The sequence below is a fragment of the Eptatretus burgeri genome, chromosome 13, assembly GCF_056783735.1.
Source record: "Eptatretus burgeri isolate ZD-2024b chromosome 13, Ebu_testis_v1, whole genome shotgun sequence".
NCBI lineage: Eukaryota > Metazoa > Chordata > Myxini > Myxiniformes > Myxinidae > Eptatretus > Eptatretus burgeri.
In genome coordinates this window covers 41159955-41178906 of record NC_140973.1, presented here as the reverse complement: position 1 = coordinate 41178906, position 18952 = coordinate 41159955, and the positions used below count along the sequence as shown (strand labels likewise).

At 41.4% G+C, this 18952-nt stretch overlaps 2 protein-coding genes across 3 annotated transcripts in view; one reads left to right on the top strand and one right to left on the bottom strand.

The window, feature by feature from the left end:
• ZNF839 (zinc finger protein 839) overlaps nucleotides 1-18952 on the top strand; it is a 69082-nt gene that overhangs the window by 16054 nt on the left and 34076 nt on the right. The gene's annotated exons all lie outside the window — the stretch shown is intronic.
• On the bottom strand, nucleotides 1727-4830 carry LOC147014287 (uncharacterized). The gene is given in 2 exon segments (XM_085851388.1): nucleotides 1727-2817; nucleotides 2871-4830. Coding segments are annotated over 2 exon segments (2934 nt in total). The 5' UTR covers nucleotides 4714-4830.

Sequence of the window (18952 nt, the reverse complement as noted above, 5' to 3'; positions counted from 1 at the left end):
TGTCAAAATTCGCAATTTTCTAAGTTCGTGACCTTGTGACCTTGACCTTGGGATGAAAATGAAAAATCGAGCTCCGTGGGGCTATGCAGGTGCCATTGGGCTAACCAAATACCGAAAACCCCTGTCAGATTCGACAAACCCCCTAGGAAAAGATGCAAATTGAAATCTGCTACCCCCTAAAAACATGTTTTTGGGGCGTGGCTCCGCCCATAATGGGCGCACCATGGTGAGGGGAATAAGGGAAAACATCGTTACACAATGGAGAAAAGTGGCAAAAATTTTTGGTGGTTACCTATGGACTTAATAAAAAAATCCCATGCTCCAAAAAATCTGACCATATTTTCATGTGATTATGGGTCAAAATGCAAGAGGCGGCAGAAATTTTTAAAATCGATAAATAATTATAACTTCGCTAATATTGGTCGTAAAAAATGTGTAAACTATCTATTTGTAGGTAACTTGCATAACCCGCGCTCTGCGCGACATGTTGGGGTGGGTGTGTTTGAGAAAGGTACTGATGCAGAGTATCAGTAGTAATTTTACTTTAATGCAGTAAGTGGAATACAATGTTCAAAGTACTTCTTGATACACAATGTTTTGGGTGATAGCATTGTCATTGTGGAACCCTTGTTTTGTAGTTGGTATAATTTGCACTGTAAAGCCAAATGCAGTAACCGTTTTTGGCACGATTTCACTGTTTCAGAACCATTTTATTTACTTTTTTTTGTACCATGCACCTCATATGGTCTTTGAGATAATGTAAGCCGAATATCACGTTACTCGAGCGCAGAACAAAGCCGAAGATAGCGCGACACGAAACCACGAACTCGGAAATAATATATAAGATGATGCCCAGTGAGTCGATTGGAACCATCAGATTTGAGATTGGATCATCAGGAACTAAGATAATGGTCACATGTAGAAAAAATATGGGTCGCTCGATACGAACATTGACGTTTCGCGAGACACATTTGTTATATGAGACATACTTTGCTGGATACATATTTTAATAAAAACTGAGCCATTATATCATGTACATGTGTATATGATGTACATTAATGAACACAAGCAAGTTAGTTCTTTTCGCAATTGCAGCTACACAGGTCAGTACAGTTCAGCCCAGATTTGATACATTTGCAGATGCGACAACCACGCTCGGATTTACAGCCACATTTGATAAGTTCAGTGTAAGCCTTTGCAGCTTCTGGTATTGTCATCCAAATTGGTTCCCATTGGTCAGCCTGTAGACTCCATCCAAACGCTTCAGGTGACTGTATGATAACGTGGGCCTGCCGACTTGCTGACCAAATTCCAGCCTGAAGGATAACTCTCTTAACATGTTGTACCAGTGCATCCTGCAACAAAGTATGTACATTGCTATAAGACAAACTGATTGGGTATACACTAAATTTCAATCTTGCTGTTTAATTCAAGCATTCTGCTTAATACCCTTAGTACTAAGTACCTTAGTTGGTGGAATATTTTCAAGAGGTCTGCTTGTCTTGGAGAATAACTCCCGCCTCGCATCGTTTATGTCGGCGTCATTGCTTGTTTTGTCAGACATGACTATTGTGAAGCGTTCAAGGTGTTTAAATTGAGGCGATCCAGTATCCAACGTTTCAAAGGGATGATTCCAGATGAAGAGGAAGGCTTCAGTAACCAAAGGGTAGCTTTTCCATGATTGCCAGGCACTTTTTTGCCCTTCCGGAAGAAACACGAGGTGGTATCACTCCCTAAAAATGTATGGAATACAGGAAGTGCCCGAGCGATCCTTTTCTCCAAGGCTTACAGATATGGCGTTGATGCTGTGAACACAAAAGTGTTTGCCAACGCCAAATGCTACACAGAGCTCCAGGTCAGGTTGCAGTTCCATCAGATCGAAGAAATGGCCCACAAGGATCACAAGCACATCTGTGTCAACCGTACGCACTTGTACTTTATTGGCCCCGTGCTGCAGAGCATGTACAATATGGAACACAATCCTGCTGTCTGCTTCTTCGTGTGTGCAGTCTGACATAACGTGACTTGTGCCTCTGCAAACAACTGTAGTGCCATTCATTATGTAGATGCCTTTTTCAGCAGGCCAGTTGCCATCAGCCACTTTCTGTGTCAAAAATGAGAAGAGTTCATCTTTATTGGATGAATCCAACAGGTAATCGTTCCACTTGGAAGGTATCTTTGTTCTTGGATTGACCTTGAGGCGCACACCACTGCCTCTTCGTTCTCTTGTGGATGCCTTGATGCTGCTTGGTAAGTAATGGTCCCAGATGACATCTATCCTGTCTCTGACATACTGTAGCTCACGCAAAAGAAACGGCAAGAACATAGACTGTGCGTAGTCATCAAAGGTAGTAGCAGTAGCAGCTGACAAAGTATGGACTAGGACGGCGCCATCAAATATCTTACAGTCCACTGTTCTTGGAAGTTCGTCTTGTTCACCTTGTTCGAATACTTCAATGCACCTAATCAAATCTGACTTGGTGCCTGTCCGAAGTTTTCCATGATCCGTTATACTGGGAGGGTACAATTGATTTTCATGCGAGAAAAATATGTCTAGATCTCCATCCCGCTGTTGATTTGCGATGTACAGTCGACCAAAAAGGCTTGCATCACTTCGAATGGCTGTGAGCTCTTTCCTTTTGGAGGTTTTCTTTAGTTTTGGTGTTTGGATCAAATGCAGTTTGTTCTTTTTGATTGACTCGTGAATAGACTTGCTTTGTTCTGTGAAGACCTCCTTCTTACATATGCTGTACTGAGCATTTCCAAGAGCTTCTAATCCTTTCATAGTGTTAGCTACTTCCTGGTCGGCGCATTGACCTGTATGAAGAACCAAGAGTTCTTGGCAGTCATCAGAGAATGGATTTCCATACCCATTGATCGTCTGAGGTTGTATGTTTGCTGCTGGAATAACTTCTGTGCTGACAATCCTTCGTCGTGATGGTGGTACTGAAGATCGGCATCGTCGGAAGCCAAGTATTCGTTTTCAAAAGATGTAACTACTCGAGCTTGTTCAGGACCAGCGATCATCCATCTCTTCAAGGACTCAGGTTTTTCAGTCAGTCCGATAGCCCCACCCTTTCCTTTTACTTTAGCATTCTCTTGCTCGTGGACCTGATTTATTGGAATAGTGGAAAATCTGCGGCTGCCTTTGACAACCACCCAGTGCTTTTTGAGGTCCTCTTTAACACCGACTGGGAGTGAATTCATATCCCGGATGTGCACGCTAATCCATCTGCTGTAATTGTAGTGATCCAGGGTGAAGAACAGGAACATCAGTGAATCCAGCACCTCTCGATAGAGTTGAAAGTTCTTTTCGCGATGGGCTCTAACGAAGATTAGTACAGTCTTTTCTAATCTCAGCACCAGGTCCCAATATTGAAAGGTTGGGCTCTTCTCTGTTATTTACATCTTCCAACTGTCAAAGGCTTTCTCGTCATCAGTATCAGTATCATTCGCTGCAATGAATGATTCTTGTTGAAGATTTCCAAGAGCGAGAGCAGACACTTGATGTGCATGGCGAGTTCGGGTTATGTGCGATACTTTTAAGAATGACTGCGCTGTACCTGCTGTTGCTATACCAGACTCTGTCAATGCATCTATCCAGCCAGACGCATTTAACATATCGCCAAGAACAGTCCAAAGTGCCTTTTCCAGATGTAGGCCTCCAGACATGGTGACCATCAAATTTTCTCCATGCGTTGTTGGAAATTTCCACTGTGTGTACTTGCACATGGCAAAGATCGGACAGTCGCATGCCAGAATTGGTATCTGACCAGGATTCAGAAATTGAGTTATACTCTGTATGATGCTCATACTGTGTTTGACCATTGCAGCTGAGTCATCCTTCTCTACAAAGAGTGGCAATAAGGCTCTGATTGCAGGCAATTCATTTGGTTGAGGCTGACGTGATGCATGACATGCAGCCCATGACAATGATTGTTCTTGCACTAAGTCCTGTTGCAGTAGTTCAGATGCATGTTGAATCCACCATTCCTCTTTGGCGTTGGCTTTCTCTATGTAATCAGCAAAACCTGACGTTGTGGTGTGTTCTATTGTGGGTACTTCTGTTGTTGTGGGTTTCATGTAAACAGCAGGTACAATAGAATACGAATCCGGAAGAACCAGACTTTGTGATGAATTTGAAGTTGTGTTGGACAAGCTAACAGGTTGACTGCGTATAATCCCAGGATGGTCTTTTGTTGGCTGCTGAATGATGCTAATCCCTATTCCATGAAAGGATCCCTGTGCTGTCGTTGAAGACAGATTATGGTTAAGATTGTCTAACGCACTTACTGTGAACAAACCTTTTCTCAACTCGCTTGGACACACTACTCCATCGCTTCTATATTGTTCACACTGTGTGGCATCAAGTTCGTTTTCAAGTTGTATGACACGTTTGTATGACACACTTATCCCTAAGCTGTCCATTTGATCAACTAGTGTCTTGCTCCTAGTTTGAGTATGTAAGTTTAAACCAACATATAAAGGTACTGGTGGTTCACGGTCTGGAGAGCAACGCTGATGTTTTGTCTCAACATTTCCTTTCTTCTTGCAGTTGTGAACCAAGAGCTGTGTGAGTGTCAGGCATGCTTGGGAGTCATTTACTGAACCTGGTAAATTTGGGCCATTGATGAGCATGGACATTAACAATCTTGTACTGGGCATAATCTTCTGCTGACATCCAGGGTTGAATTTGCCACTGAATGCTATCATTTCTTTCAGGATTTCCTCCCTACATATCTTGGCAACTCTGGCAAACAACCTAGCTTCTTCGTCATAATCATGGAACAAGAAAGCGTCTTTGAGTAGTTGCTGAATGCCTGCTGGGAATGCCAGGTTTATGTTTTTTTCCATCAGATTGCTCACCTAGTCCTAGCTGGGAGAAGTGATTGAGGAGTTTTTCTTTTAACCGGGTTTTATTGATAGTGGTATCAATGCCAAAGTCCCCAAGTCTTTTCTCAAACATGTTGTGTATATTTGACAGTTTGAATAGGTACGTCCCCTCCTCGGCAGATTCCTCCATGTACGTTACAAGTTCAACAAATACTCTTGAATTGATTATTTTGGCTCCTTGATTCAGCTCACGTTGGTCGGCCCTTGTTGGACTATTCTGTCGCTTGTAACCACGATAGTCACTTCGGTACTTTGTCAGACATTCTATATGGTACTTTAGTTCATTTGAGACCAGATCCCCACATAGTATTTTTGCACGTACTTTGCCGTCTTGCATTTCGGTGGCCATTAATTTTAAATTGTACGCTGCACATTTACTTGCATATTCATGCAGTTTTCTGGGGCCACTCTCATCACAGAATAAACAAGTGTCCTTGCTTGATCCCGTTGACTGTCGCTTTGATCGCTGGGATCCGCTGGTACCTGGAGATTTTCATCGTCTTGTTGTTTACGTTTTTTATTCAGCTCTCGTTCAAGTTTACTTTTATTAAACTTTTGGTGGCATGCCCGATGCCAAGAAGTGTTGTTTTCTGCAAAACATTCTGGGGTGCCATGTTCGCCAAAATCAACATCGACCGGCAATGCACCTATCTCTTCGAACTCTCTGACATTGTCAAGAAAGTCCTTATAGACGTCGTCAGCATTGCGGTTCTGTCTGTTCTTTGGACATGAAAGAGGTGAAGTGTATCTACTGTTCTGGCAAATGACACAAATTGTCCAGTCCATGGTGTGATGTTTCACTGAACAGTAGATTCAGGGCTGTTTACAACCTGTAACAAAGAAAATAAACATTATCCAACCGCCACATAATATACAATTACTTCCAGATGAATCTTCTATGAGGGCATTAGACAAAGTGAAATATGCATCATCAAGTTATCAATTTGCCTACAAATAAACACATGATATAGGAAAGATGATAGTCAACATGTACACAACTTATTTGAGCGCAACAAAAAAGTCATTAAAACATGTAACGCGAACCGTCAATTTTCATTTTGAGCGACCCATATTTTTTCTACATGTGACCATTATCTTAGTTCCTGATGATCTAATCCCAAATCTGATGGTTCCAATCGACTCCCTGGGCATCATTACCTACAAATAGATAGTTTACACATATTTTTACGACCAATATTAGCAAAGTTATAATTATTTTTCGATTTTTAAAAATTTTCGGCCGCCATCTTGGATTTTGACCCATAATCACATGAAAATATGGTCCGATATTTTGGAGCATGGGATTTCTTTATTAAGTATGTCCATAGGTAGCCACAAAAAAAATTTGGCACTTTTGTCCAGCGTGTAACGATATTGCCCCACGATGGAGCTAATTTCCCTCACTACCACGCCCATTCTCAGGAAAACACGAGATCATGATATAAACCACCCACCAAAATTTTGTCAGGATCGGATCAAAACCTACGGAGCTATGCTCGGGACAGACAGACACAGACACAGACACCAATAACGAATATAGTGGTCACTTATATTTGTTCGTGAACCAACAAACAAAACAAACCACCAAACATTTTAATTCCTCGTAGTTCTCGTACTAGCCGCCATGTTAGCGTGAGAGGGTGCGTTTCCTGCTGTTTGTTTCATAATTCCCACTTTGAGCGTCGTTTACAGTAATTCCTCGTATAACATGGTAGTTGTATTTCGATAATTTACCATGTTTGCTGAAAACGTGTAAAACGAAAGTAATTTTCCCATAACAAACAATGTACTCTGTGCATGTTGTGTCAGGATGTGAGTGGATGGGGTAGACAGACAGACAGATGTGCATTTAAACAAAATGAAATGATACTTCACCAACCTATGTTAAATATTGTTGTTTGTGGTGATGGAGGTGGAAGAGTGATGGTGTGGATTTATCAAGGGAAGGAAGGTGCAGGGTTGTCAACATCTGACTTGCAGTCAATCACATTGCAGTTCATGTGACTCACTTTCTTTGCAGTAATTGTGAAACACTGAGCACTTGCTTTAATTTTTATCGGCATTTGCACGAATCATTCATAAGGTGGATTCCGTCGATCTAAGCGCTCGGCAAATATTCACTACTCTGATCGCTCGATCACTTCTAATTTCACCTTCGTTTAAATAAATATCTTTCGTTTGTTTTTTAGGCACAGATGCACTCGTATCACTCATTGATCCCTTACCAGTCATGTTACCGAAGGGTGCACGAGATATTATACGCTAAGTTTAACGGAGGTTTTGACTTTTGATGTGCCCACACACCGCCCAGCATCCCACAGTCCATCTCCAACTCATGGCGCAGAGTGACGGCGAGATGTGTTTCAGACGCTTATATCAAAGGGCATGGAGTCTGTGTTCACTCAAATAAGCCATGTTGCATAACTGACTGCATCTGGGTCCAAGGTGACCACAGATATACAAGTGCAGGTTAAAAATTTTCCAACAGGAACCAGGGTGCTTTGCACTGCGTGTTGCAGAGCGAGTGAGTGACATGAGCGGTGCATCCGTTCACGAATGGCAGATTCGGCTGCGGGGCCTCCGAGAGATGTCACGTGCGAGAACCGAGAACGATGTGCGAATGGTCAAGAGGCGGCTAATGAGTGTGCAAAATGCCCACGGTTTGAGAGCGTGAAAGATCGCGAGACTGCCGTATGCTTAAGTGGTTTGAGAAAGTCTCATGGTGTGAGAGTGGGTGTGTGAAAGGCTGTGAGATGGCCCCGTATATGTGTGACATCTGCGGAGTTTCCACGGCATGAACAGAAGGTGAAGTGAACACGGCTTGGTTCGCCATGGAGATTGAAATAAATTGAGATTTGAAAGTTAGAAATTGAGAAATTGAGATAGGAAGTCCTGTAAGTCTTACCATTTCCTCTTGGGCATATCCAGTGCTGCCAGCAAGCTCTCACTAATGTTTCACAGTCGTCACCTGGCCTGAAGTGTGGCTGCAGATGGTGAATTGACACAAGGCAGTATTTCCCCTGGGTTTTAAAATGGCTTGGGTAAAACTGGCAACGTATAATTTTGCGGGCACAATGAGTGGGCACGGGGGGGGGGGGGGAGAGCGGGAAAGGGGGGTCTCCCCACTTTCGCTGTCGGGGGGTCTGGGTGTTCTCCCCCAGGAAATTTAGCAATTTTAGATGCTCGTAGGTGCATTCTGTGGCATTCCGAGCATGCAAGTAGAGACAAATTAGTATCTTGGCATCATCGATTTAAAAAAAAAAAAAATTCTCACTTAGGTCTTAGTTATTTTATAACTTGGTTTACAGATCCGCAGACGGTATATTTGCCGAAATGAAATATAAATATAAAACACATTTTTAGCCTTTTATATTTATAAATTTTCTGCCGAAGATGAAAAAGTTTCAAAATCCGAAATGTAAACGTCTGCATTTATTTTCAAAATATAATTTCGCGCGCGCGCACCAAAATGCCGAGTCCCCTTTAACCAAACTGCGCAGTAGTCTTCGGTCATGGCGTCTGAGCAGTGGCCAGCGTGGTTCGATTGACTGTGGTTTCTGGGGCGAAAGTGATTGTTAAGAAGTATGTCAGCGGTATAAATTTGAGTGACTGTTGATGATTTAATCACGCAACATCTTGACGACGAATATTCTGGCCGAACTATTGCATCAATTGAGTGCAGCAGCAGGGATGATTCGCAGGCTACTCTCGATCGTGCCGATTTTGTTTCTGTCAAAAGTTGTACACCGCTGTTCGTATTGAAAGATTTTGGTGCCAAGTACATCAAAGTTTCCCTGCAAGATGCTGATATTCAGCCTTCAACAGACCAGAAATCAGCCTTTGATGTGCTCATGGGGATGGGGAGACGGTACGATCAGATGCCCGCTGAAAAGTAAGAGTTGGTTATGGCTCTGATTGACCGTTTTGAGCGTGTTGACTCCTAGTAGACACCTATTTTTTAATCATATCCAGCACACCCATGCACGTTTAGGGTTAATTAAAGTCGTCTTTAGCTGCAATCTTGATGAATTATATTTATATTCCATATTGTAAAAAGGCTTATATTTGTTTTAAAAGCATGATTCAATACTGGATGAATGAATCTTTGTGTGATGATGGATTTTTAAACAGTCGTTTCGGGTTTCTTCCATGGTTGTGCCAATTCGAGGGTCACATGAGCAGTGTCTGATTTTTGATTGGCTGCATACGTTTGTTTACCAACAAAGTCACGTGTATAATGTTATTGATTCTGACACTTCCTGGATTTTGAATGGTGTATTTCTTGTTTATTTTCTTTATATTGACAGGCCAGATGGTAATGCTTTAAATCGGCTATCAGAAAAAACATGCCAGACTATATTGTAAAAACAAGTTTTAATCCTTCTTTATTGTTTTTCACATCAGATGATATAGTGAACATAGACATCCTGCATTTGAATGGTCTTCCATCTTCAATGTTTTCTTAGATCCTCCTGGTCCGGGATTTATTTTTATTCCCCCCCACCCCCACTGACCCTTATCTTTTCCATGGAACATCCGAAAACAAATCATAAAAATATGTAATTTCTAAAAATTGAAATTATATTTATATTTCGACCTACCGACCCTACATTTTAGCTGAAGAACTGTGTAAACCAAGTTATAAAACTAGAGGGGGAGCACTCGGGAGAGTGCAAAACCTCCGCCGCCAATACTGCTGGGTCACTCAAGTGAACCTTATATCTTATTCATTAAATATGATGTCAACAGTGCTGACAGTTATAGTTCTTTTCTCCAACATTTTTTTTTTTGGGGGGGGGGGGGGTTGGAAATCACTTAAAACATGTAGAAATGCAAAAAAAAAAAATTCTCACAATTTTTTTTTGGGCGGGGGGGGGGGGGGGGTTGGAAATCACTAAAAACATGTAGAAATGCAAAAAAAAAAAAAATTTTTTTTTTCTTTTTACAATTTTTTTTGGGAAGGGTGGGACCAAGTCCAAAATTTAATGGCATGATCCTTGGACCATACCTAACCCCCCCCCCACCAAGTTTCGTCGAAATCCGTCGAGGAGTTTTTCCGTAATACTGTTCACAAACAAACAAACAAACAGAAAGGGGTGAAAACAGTAACCTCCATCCATCTTCGAAGATGGTGGAGGTTAATAACTAAGGCCTTACAACATATCTTTTATTTAGCATGTATGTATCTTCACCATAAATATTTAAAATCTTTAAAAAAAATTTATTTTATTTTAATTTAAAAGCAGTTGGGCGGCCAGAAATTGACTTAGGCAGCCGCCCAAGTGAGCCCTATGGATGGAAAACACTGCAAGGGGGATCTCGAGCAGCCTGGAATCACGAAGCAAATATTGGTTCACGAGTCAGTAAGTGACCACTATATTCGTTATGGGTGTGTCTGTCTGTCTGTCCCGAGCATAGCTCCGTGGGTTTTGATCCGATCCTGATAGAATTTCGGTGGGAGGTTTATATCAGGATCTAGTTTTGTTTTCCTGAGAATGGGCATGCTGCGCCCATTATGGGCGGAGCCATGCCCAAAAAACATGTGTTTTTAGGGGGTAGCCAGTTTCAAGTTACATCTTCCCCGAGGGGGTTTGTCGAATCTGGCAGGGGTTTCGGTATTTGGTTAGCCCAATGGCACCTGCATAGCCCCATGGAGCTCAATTTTTCATTTTCGTCCTAAGGTCAAGGTCACAATGACACGAACTTAGAAAATGTCAAAAAAATCAATAAATTGGGCATCGAGCTTCTTAGGTTTTCAACTGTTTCGAATGAAAGTTGGTATGCAAGTAGTCCTCTTCGAGTACTACAACCTTCATCATTTACGTTTTTCCCGATTCCCGCCATTAAAAAATAAAAAAGGCGAACTACGTTTAGGATTTCGCAATTCTTGGTCGATATGTAGTGCTCTTCGATTACTACAACTATCATCATTTACGTTTTCCCCGATTCCTGCCAGTTTGCCCGTGGCGTCCCCTCGAAGGTCAAAAAATAAAAAAGGCGAACCATGTACATTGCTCGTGAACCATCGCCGTCTCCAGACTTGTTAGGTCATCTCTACCGAGATGACCTAATGTCCGTCCGTCCGTCAACAATTTTTCTTTCCTATCTTGATGAAACTTAGAATGTGGGTAGAGGTCGATGAGTGTTGCACGATATAACTTTTGTCCGGGTTCAAGGTCAGGGTCAAGGTCACGTAAGTTATAAAAATCGCCATTTTCAAAACCTATCTAGTCTGCCATTCTACAAGATATTCGGCAACTGTTTATTGATTATGATAGTAAAAAATATTATCTCATATATCTAACTGGACAGATTTTTAAATTTCCGTCCCGTTTGGCCGCCACGTAACCTGGAAGATGGTCAAAAACACCTCCCGGTACAAAGAAAACTTTTTACTTCCGATCTTGATGAAATTTGGTATATGGGTCGAGGTCGATGAATGATACACAACGACATATTTTTTTCCCCAGATTCGAGGTCAGGGTCGAGGTCACGAAAGTTGTGAAAGTCGCCATTTTCAAAGCCTATCTAGTCTGTCATTTTAGGAGATATCTGGCAACGGTTCATCGATTATGATAGTAAAAAAAACATTATAGAGATGACCGTTACCTCTAAACGGGGGTAATTTTTTTTTTTCAATTAAAAAAAAATATTTATTTATTTGTTTTTCTTTTCTTTTAAAAAAAATATTTAGTTATTTTAAATATCGGCACCATCATCTGCCAATGCCGATAACCTGAAAGTGCCAGTTAGCGGCCGGGCAAATATATCTGTTGTCCGCAAATTATGAGCACTTGTGCATATTTTCTCTGCACTGCACTCTTCATGGAGCGTCTGTGCTGCTGAAGCAGCTTCCTGAGCAAAGGAAGCTGAAGCAGCTACCTGAGTTTCCTATACTGGGTGGTTTGCCGTTGCCTTCCCAGCAATAGTTAGGGTAGGAATTTGCAATTTGTTCATGGTGCTGGCGATAGCTCGCCTATTCTTCGCAAAGGACACCGTGGGGGTCTTTAACGTCCACCAACCATGGTGAAACTCCTGTATTTTATGGAAATCCATATTTTTATAACAACCCATACGGAGGTTTTCTTATGTTCGTCATCAGAAAGGCATGCCACGATTCGAGGGAATTGAGGTGCTATTCCGATATTCTGATTCGTTTATTAACCCATTTCATCCGGATGGGGTGTAATACTCACGCAATAACGTATCATGACCACGATTATGTGAATTATTCCCATTGTGGTTTTTATTACGAGGTGTTTTTGTTGAAGTGAGCCAGGTACAAAAGCTTGCAAGCGCGTTACCTTGATAAAATGTCCACCAAGCAGGAGACTGTGTGTATGTCGGTGTTACGTGTTCGCCTTTCCTCGCTGGTAGATTTGTCTCTTCTGGTTATAACCAGAATGTGATAATTATCACATTGGAATGGCATCTATATTTGTTTGTCGTGAGTGTTTGTTAACATTTAATTTTGTTATATTGATGGTGTCGCATTAATTTGTGATTGGAATGATGATGTTTGGAACGAAAATATAGAGAGATCGAGTTTAAAGAAGACCGAGGAACTTATAAAAGGGGGCGGGGAAAAGGAAAAGGCGGGGAGATGGGGTTTCCCTCGATCGGAATGGAAGGCTGCGATGTTCATTCAACCCTCGTGGGCGATTTATTATAGTTGGATAAGACTGCTTGAATTTTCACTGAAACGGGACTTACTATTTATGCTTCAGGATAATTCTTCTTCAATCGTCTCACAAAAGGTCAAGGATAACTTGCATGCAATTGCGATCTGTAGCGGCATAATTTTGCCTTTCATGTTATAATATGTAAATATTCTTGAGCTTGGGTTGATCGTGGGTTTTCCGGAACTGGGTGCAACCGGAAGAGACGAGCGGGTTGTTTGGTCCCGGTTGGAATGAAGGATGGACTCTGATTCCGAATACCTTGGACATCTTTTCCTTCCACTCTAAAGATCCGCCTGCTTGGCGTTTTGGGTGCAAACGACCACCATTTTGTTGGTGTCTATCAGATGCATTCCACTCTCCAGAGATATTCTGTGCCTGTTGTGCTGAAAAGGGCAACACTTATCGTTGAGTTTCGCTGGTAATGATTCTTCACCTGACATTGGCACCTCGTATGGCTCGTGTGTAAAGAGTTCTTCTTTGCCTTTGTGGTACCTTGCACGTCTCAAGTTGCCTTATGCGGGATAGTGAAGCTCGTCTGAAGAGTCTGGAGTCTTTCTCCTTGGATCCTTCATCAACATTCCTACCTTCAGCCCTTCCTCGTTCCAGAGGGCTGTTCAGCTAAGTACCTCATCAACTTACCATTGCCTTGTGGCGTTTGAACTCCTTTCAGACATTCCTGTTACTTGTACGTTCACGACTCCGACCGCTGGCCAATGCTAATGCAGTGCCCCCTTTTCATCATTTTGCTAACCTTGGTAGGATGATGGATTGAGTCAACCCGCTTGGTGTTAATTCAACAGAGGAGACCCTAAGATCTTACGCCAGCCACCCTAACTGTTAAGCCAACACCAGGCTCTAGCAATCAATGTTCAGGTGAAATAAAAAAAGAATTTTTCCCCAAATATCACTTTCATTTGCAGTTTTTTTTTTTGTTTTGTTACAATATAGGCAGGATCACCCTCAAAATGCATATTTTGACATCAATATTTCAAAATTTAACAAGGGGAGCATATCTCTGGACTCCTCTAGGAAAATCTCCTTTTTACTTTTTTCAAAATTTCTGCAGTTTCACCCATGACCAACGAATGCTGGCAGACAGGACGCCCAGTTTCGCGTCCATCCGAGAGGTGACATACTTTGATGAATCGTCCTGTCTGTGAAACACGAGGATGACAGTTTATAGCTGAATCGGGATTCAAACCCAGGTTAGACAGCTTAGAGGTGAGTGTGTGTACCTCTATGCCATCTTAGGTTTGCAAATTGGTGATTTTCAAAATACCATGGAAAATAAACATAAATTTGTCTAGCGAGGTTTTGATGATAGAATTGAGAATAAATATTCATTTGAGTTTCCATTGTCAGGATCGTGTCATGGTTGTCACTGACGTCATGTAGCTGAAGTATGCATGCCTCTAATCAATGCATTGACATGTTTTTTTTTATAATGAAATAAATATATCATGGCAAAATGAGTATATCTATTAAATAGGTACAAATGGAACATGAGTACATTTGTTAATTACATAAGAATCAAGGGAGGCACCAAGTGCCCCTCCCTTTAATGTGGGATGTTGTCTCTATGCAACTATAACATGGGGACTGAAAATTTGTTTCTCGGCTTCTACTTGACGAAATTGGCTGCAAGTTTCAGAAGTAAATCCTTTGTACGTCGAGGTGGTATGTTGCAAATTTCAGCAACGTCTATTTCGGCATTCTTGAGTTTTTAACGAAAAACCTCAAAATCCATGCTGATGTCTGTCTGTCAGTCCGTCCGTCCACCCGAAATGTGTCCGCTGCACTTTTATATGAATTTTTCTAGAGCATTTCTTGCTTCCTCCTAATAACACAAGGGTAGTACAGCATGCACACGAGTCCATTCTTTTATATTGTTTGCCACATGACACATACCATATAAAGGGGCCTTTTCTCTGCCCCTCTCATTTTCCTCAAGATTACCTATTTGAACATATTCATTTCATCTACTGTATTATTAATTATGTAAAACACCAGCGCACACAAACAGCATATGTCCTGTCGAAGGTCTGCAATCTCCAATTGCTCTTTCTTGTTCAGGTCTCAGTCACATTTGCCACGGCGGCCGTGGGGTCTCCAAAATCTACAGCCATTAGCAATTATACGGTGGTCGCAGTATTTCCACGGTCACACAATGTAGCAGTCACATATGCTTTTATTTTTCGAGGAGCTGCACGGTGTATTTATAAATTGTGGAGACCGAAAACATGGGGTTGCTGTACGGTCTTTGATTTGATCTCGCACAGTGACCTTAGGGCGTTCCTGCGGCGGCCATAGAATTTTCAAGGCAGACGCAAGGTGACCGCAGGGAGACCGCAAGGGGACCGCAAGGGGGCCCTAAGGCGAATGTGCGGCCAGACGGACGGTAATTTTTTTTTCGTGCGTCCCCATTTTTTCTTACGATTTTCTTGATATTTGGTATGTGGGTAGATGTCGATGAAGGATGCATGATGGTATGACCTTTGACCCGATTGAAGGTCAAGGTCAACGTCAAGGTCACTGCAAAGTTGCGAAATTGTCCATTTTCAAAATCTATCTCCTCCGCCGTTTATGATCCGATCTTCGAAATTCCTTCGGATTCTGATAATATGGAACAATATCGAAATTTGGTCAGGCCGGTTTTTTGAAATTCGTCCTGGTTATCGAGTCACGTGTCTTCAAAGTTGTAAAAATCATCGATGTGATATGGTCAAAAAAATATTCGCCCATTCTTGATGAAACTTGGTATGTAGGTAGGGGTTCGATGAGTGATGCACGGCGGTATGACTTTTGACACGATTGAAGGTCAAAGTCAAGGCCACTCCAAAGTTGCGAAATCGTCCATTTTCAAAATCTATCTCCTCCGCCGTTTGTGATCCGATCTTAAAAATTTCTTTGGATTCTGATAATATGGAACAATATCTAAATTTGTTCGGGCCGGTTTTTTAAAATTTGTCCTGGTTATCGAGTCGCGTGTCTTCAAAGTTGGAAAAATCGTCGATGTGATACGGTCAAAAAAATATTCGCCCGATCTTGATGAAACTTGGTATGGACAATTCCAGCTGCAGAGTAACATGACCACTGAAAATTCAAACATGAAATGGCAATCAAATTTGTATACGACTGTATATTTAGTATATCCAGGTGTAAGGATCAAAAGGAGTTGAAGGTTTGAGACGAATTATAATTTTTTGGTACACTTTCAAAATTTGCACGTGAAAACCAAAGCTTTTTCCCCCCCCAAAATCCTAGTTTTCAAACCTGGGCTATGAACAAATGTATAACTCACTGCAATGAAACATTTCCATTTTATCATTATGTTCATTTCAAAGTGTTGGAAGCACTATTAGTAGTTTGTCTGAAAGGTACGCTTGTTCTCAACCCAATCATGAAGCGGTAGATAATTTGAATCTGTAACGTGAGTAACAAAAAAAAGTTTAACTTTTCCTCATTCTATAATGCTGCTGAATATTTATAACAACATCCAGGCATCATCTCTTATATGTCCACCCCAGAGATGACATAAAATCAAGAAAGCAGTCTATTGTTTGTGATATAGTTTGTCTCAAACTTTGTAACGTGAGTAACAATGTAACGTGAGTAACGTCCAGTGAGGGGGGGGGGGTGTAACGTGAGTAACAGTGTTTTGCCAAGAAATCTATAAATTATCATAATTTATTGATTCCTAATTGGCAATTAAGCAGTTATTGTCTTAAGACAAAGGTGGTAGCACATCCAAAGTACCATAATACAGAAAGGTCAATTTTGGGCAGGTCAGTTTGTCAATAAATAGTATTTGTTCAAAGTAACAATGACGTTACGTCACGCACATCGCTCAAATACCGGGACGGGACCCTTTTCTACTTGCGTCTTTCATGTTGTTTTCCTGAGAGCTAGGAAATAAATCATACACCATTGTTATCTGCGTATCTTCCCCTTTCACATCATGTGTAGATCATTAAGATCTGATCAGTGGTTATCGCACAGCGCGTCAATGAGTGAAGCGTACTTAGCGGGCCAACGCTTCACAACGCACTGCGCGGTGTCGTCCTCCAAGTCGGTCACTCAACTTCACGGCTCCACCAACCACAAAGGAACGGGCTTATTCAGCTGAGATTTTGCAGCCAATGGGTGACGAGCTAGCGCAGTACCGCGACGTTTGACCAGCCTCGATCGGACCAGTGGTTCCGAAGTTATCATCTTCTGTCCAACAAACATGTCGATTTTTCGAAAACGAAAACTTGCGTCATGTTAATTAGGTTGTTATTTAGTTGGCCCGTGCCATTGGACGTGTAACATCAGTGGCTGAGGACGACAGATTATCCGTGAACTTCCTCCACAAGTCTGGTGACAATTACATCTTCCCAAGGAGGCCAGATGTTGAAGATGGTGTTGAACCCAACAGGATTTTCTATGGCCCCCTCACTGTCGGCAACCATGACCCAGATAATGTAAAATTTATGGACATCAGTGAGTCAGACGTCTAGAAGCGTTATGAGAGCTTAAGAAAGCTGCTCCAATGAACAGAGGTGTCACTATAGATGTAGGGTCACTACCAATCAATTACCTGCTGCAATGAACAGAGACCATGTGACATGGGGTGACACACATTGCAATGGGTTATAGTGACTATTTACCATGTTAACAAACTGCTCGATGAAAAAGTAGAGCGCGGGTGTGACATGTGGCAGGGTGTGTGATGGAGATACATGTAATTGTAAAGGTTTTTGCATTCAGAATTTAGTATTGCCTGAACGTTAACGCCTACATGTATTGTTCTGTTGAATAAAAATGGTTAAAGGTTGTGAACATCACAGTATGGTGAACTTCCACCACTCAAATCTACTGGTAACGTGAGTAACGCAACTTTTTTTTCTTGAAATGCCTTTTGTGCAAAGTTACTGTTATATTATGTTAAAATCTTGGTTGTGTTATAAAGTTCATGAATATAGTTTCAAACATTCATAATCCATTTTATTCTGCAGTGCATCATTTAACAAGAATATATAACCGAAGTTGAGTGAAAAAAATCCATGTTACTTTTACGTAACGTGAGTAACGCTTAAAAAAAAATGTAGATTGCCGGCATAACCACTGGGGATTCTTTTGGGGTTTTCACTTCTATTCTTGGATAATGGTCAGAGGTTGCCACAATGTAGAAGTGAGAGAGTTTTATCCATTTACAGAATAAGGAAACAACTTTATGCGATAGAGTATAGACTAATAGAGTAAATGGGTCATTCTACCTCAGTTCACCCAAGGGTTGTAACCCGACCCCCTCAGATTTGGCTATTTTTTGCATGTATGTTACATATGATAGTCTATGTTCACATATAAAATTTTAGCTAAATCGGACCTCGGGGTTGACGAGATATGACCTTGAACTTTTGACCTTTTCGACTTATGTCGCGTTTCCACCAAAATTCAAATCCTCATATCTCAGCAACCCCTTGCCCTATCTCAATTGTTTTGGTGTCGTTGGAAAGGTAATTGTCCATAGAATACAAATCCAGCATCGATTCGTCGATCTAGTTAAGTTAGGGGTGGATGATTTTTGGACATGACATTTGACCTTGACCTTGACCTTGTGACCTTGACCTGACCTTGAATGAAAATGAAAGTTCATACTGTCTACTATAACATATCAAAAAACTGGAGGGGAAGTATTTTTTGTTCTCGAGATATTTTCAGCCAAAGTTAAAAGGTCATAAAAATGCAACCAAATCATGACGTACATAGACATTTGATGGATGCGCGGGACAATATAAAAATAAGTATAATTTTTTGAACCTGTGCTTTCATTTGGAGGACTTTGGAATAAATGCTGAGTGGAACTTTTTGCCACTTCACATGGCAAAAGTGCATGTGACGGATTAGGCGGAACTGTAAAGAGGTTATTAACAAAAGCCAGCCTCCAACGCCCGTACGCAGATGTGATCCTAACTTCCGATGCTATCATGAAATTTTGCACGGAAAATATTCCAGGAATTCACTTCATCAATGTACAGCCTGGTATTGTTGAGGATTACGAACTGAAATTGAAAGAAAGACTGGAAAATGCGAAGACAATCACCGGTACTCAAAAATTTCATCGATTTGTTCCATGATCAAAATCGAGTATAAAAGCATTCAAACTGATCAAACAGAAGAAGAACCCAAAACTGTACGTGCGGCTGGAGTTGATGGCGAAACTGATGAGGTAGATGATGAATCAGGACTAGAGTTTGAAATCAGTAAGCAAAACTATGTTTGTGCTATCTATGACGAAAATCCATGGATTGGACTTGTAGAGGATATTTCTGATGAGCATGGTGACTATTACATCAATTTCATGCATCCCCACAGTCCTACCAAATATCTCAATT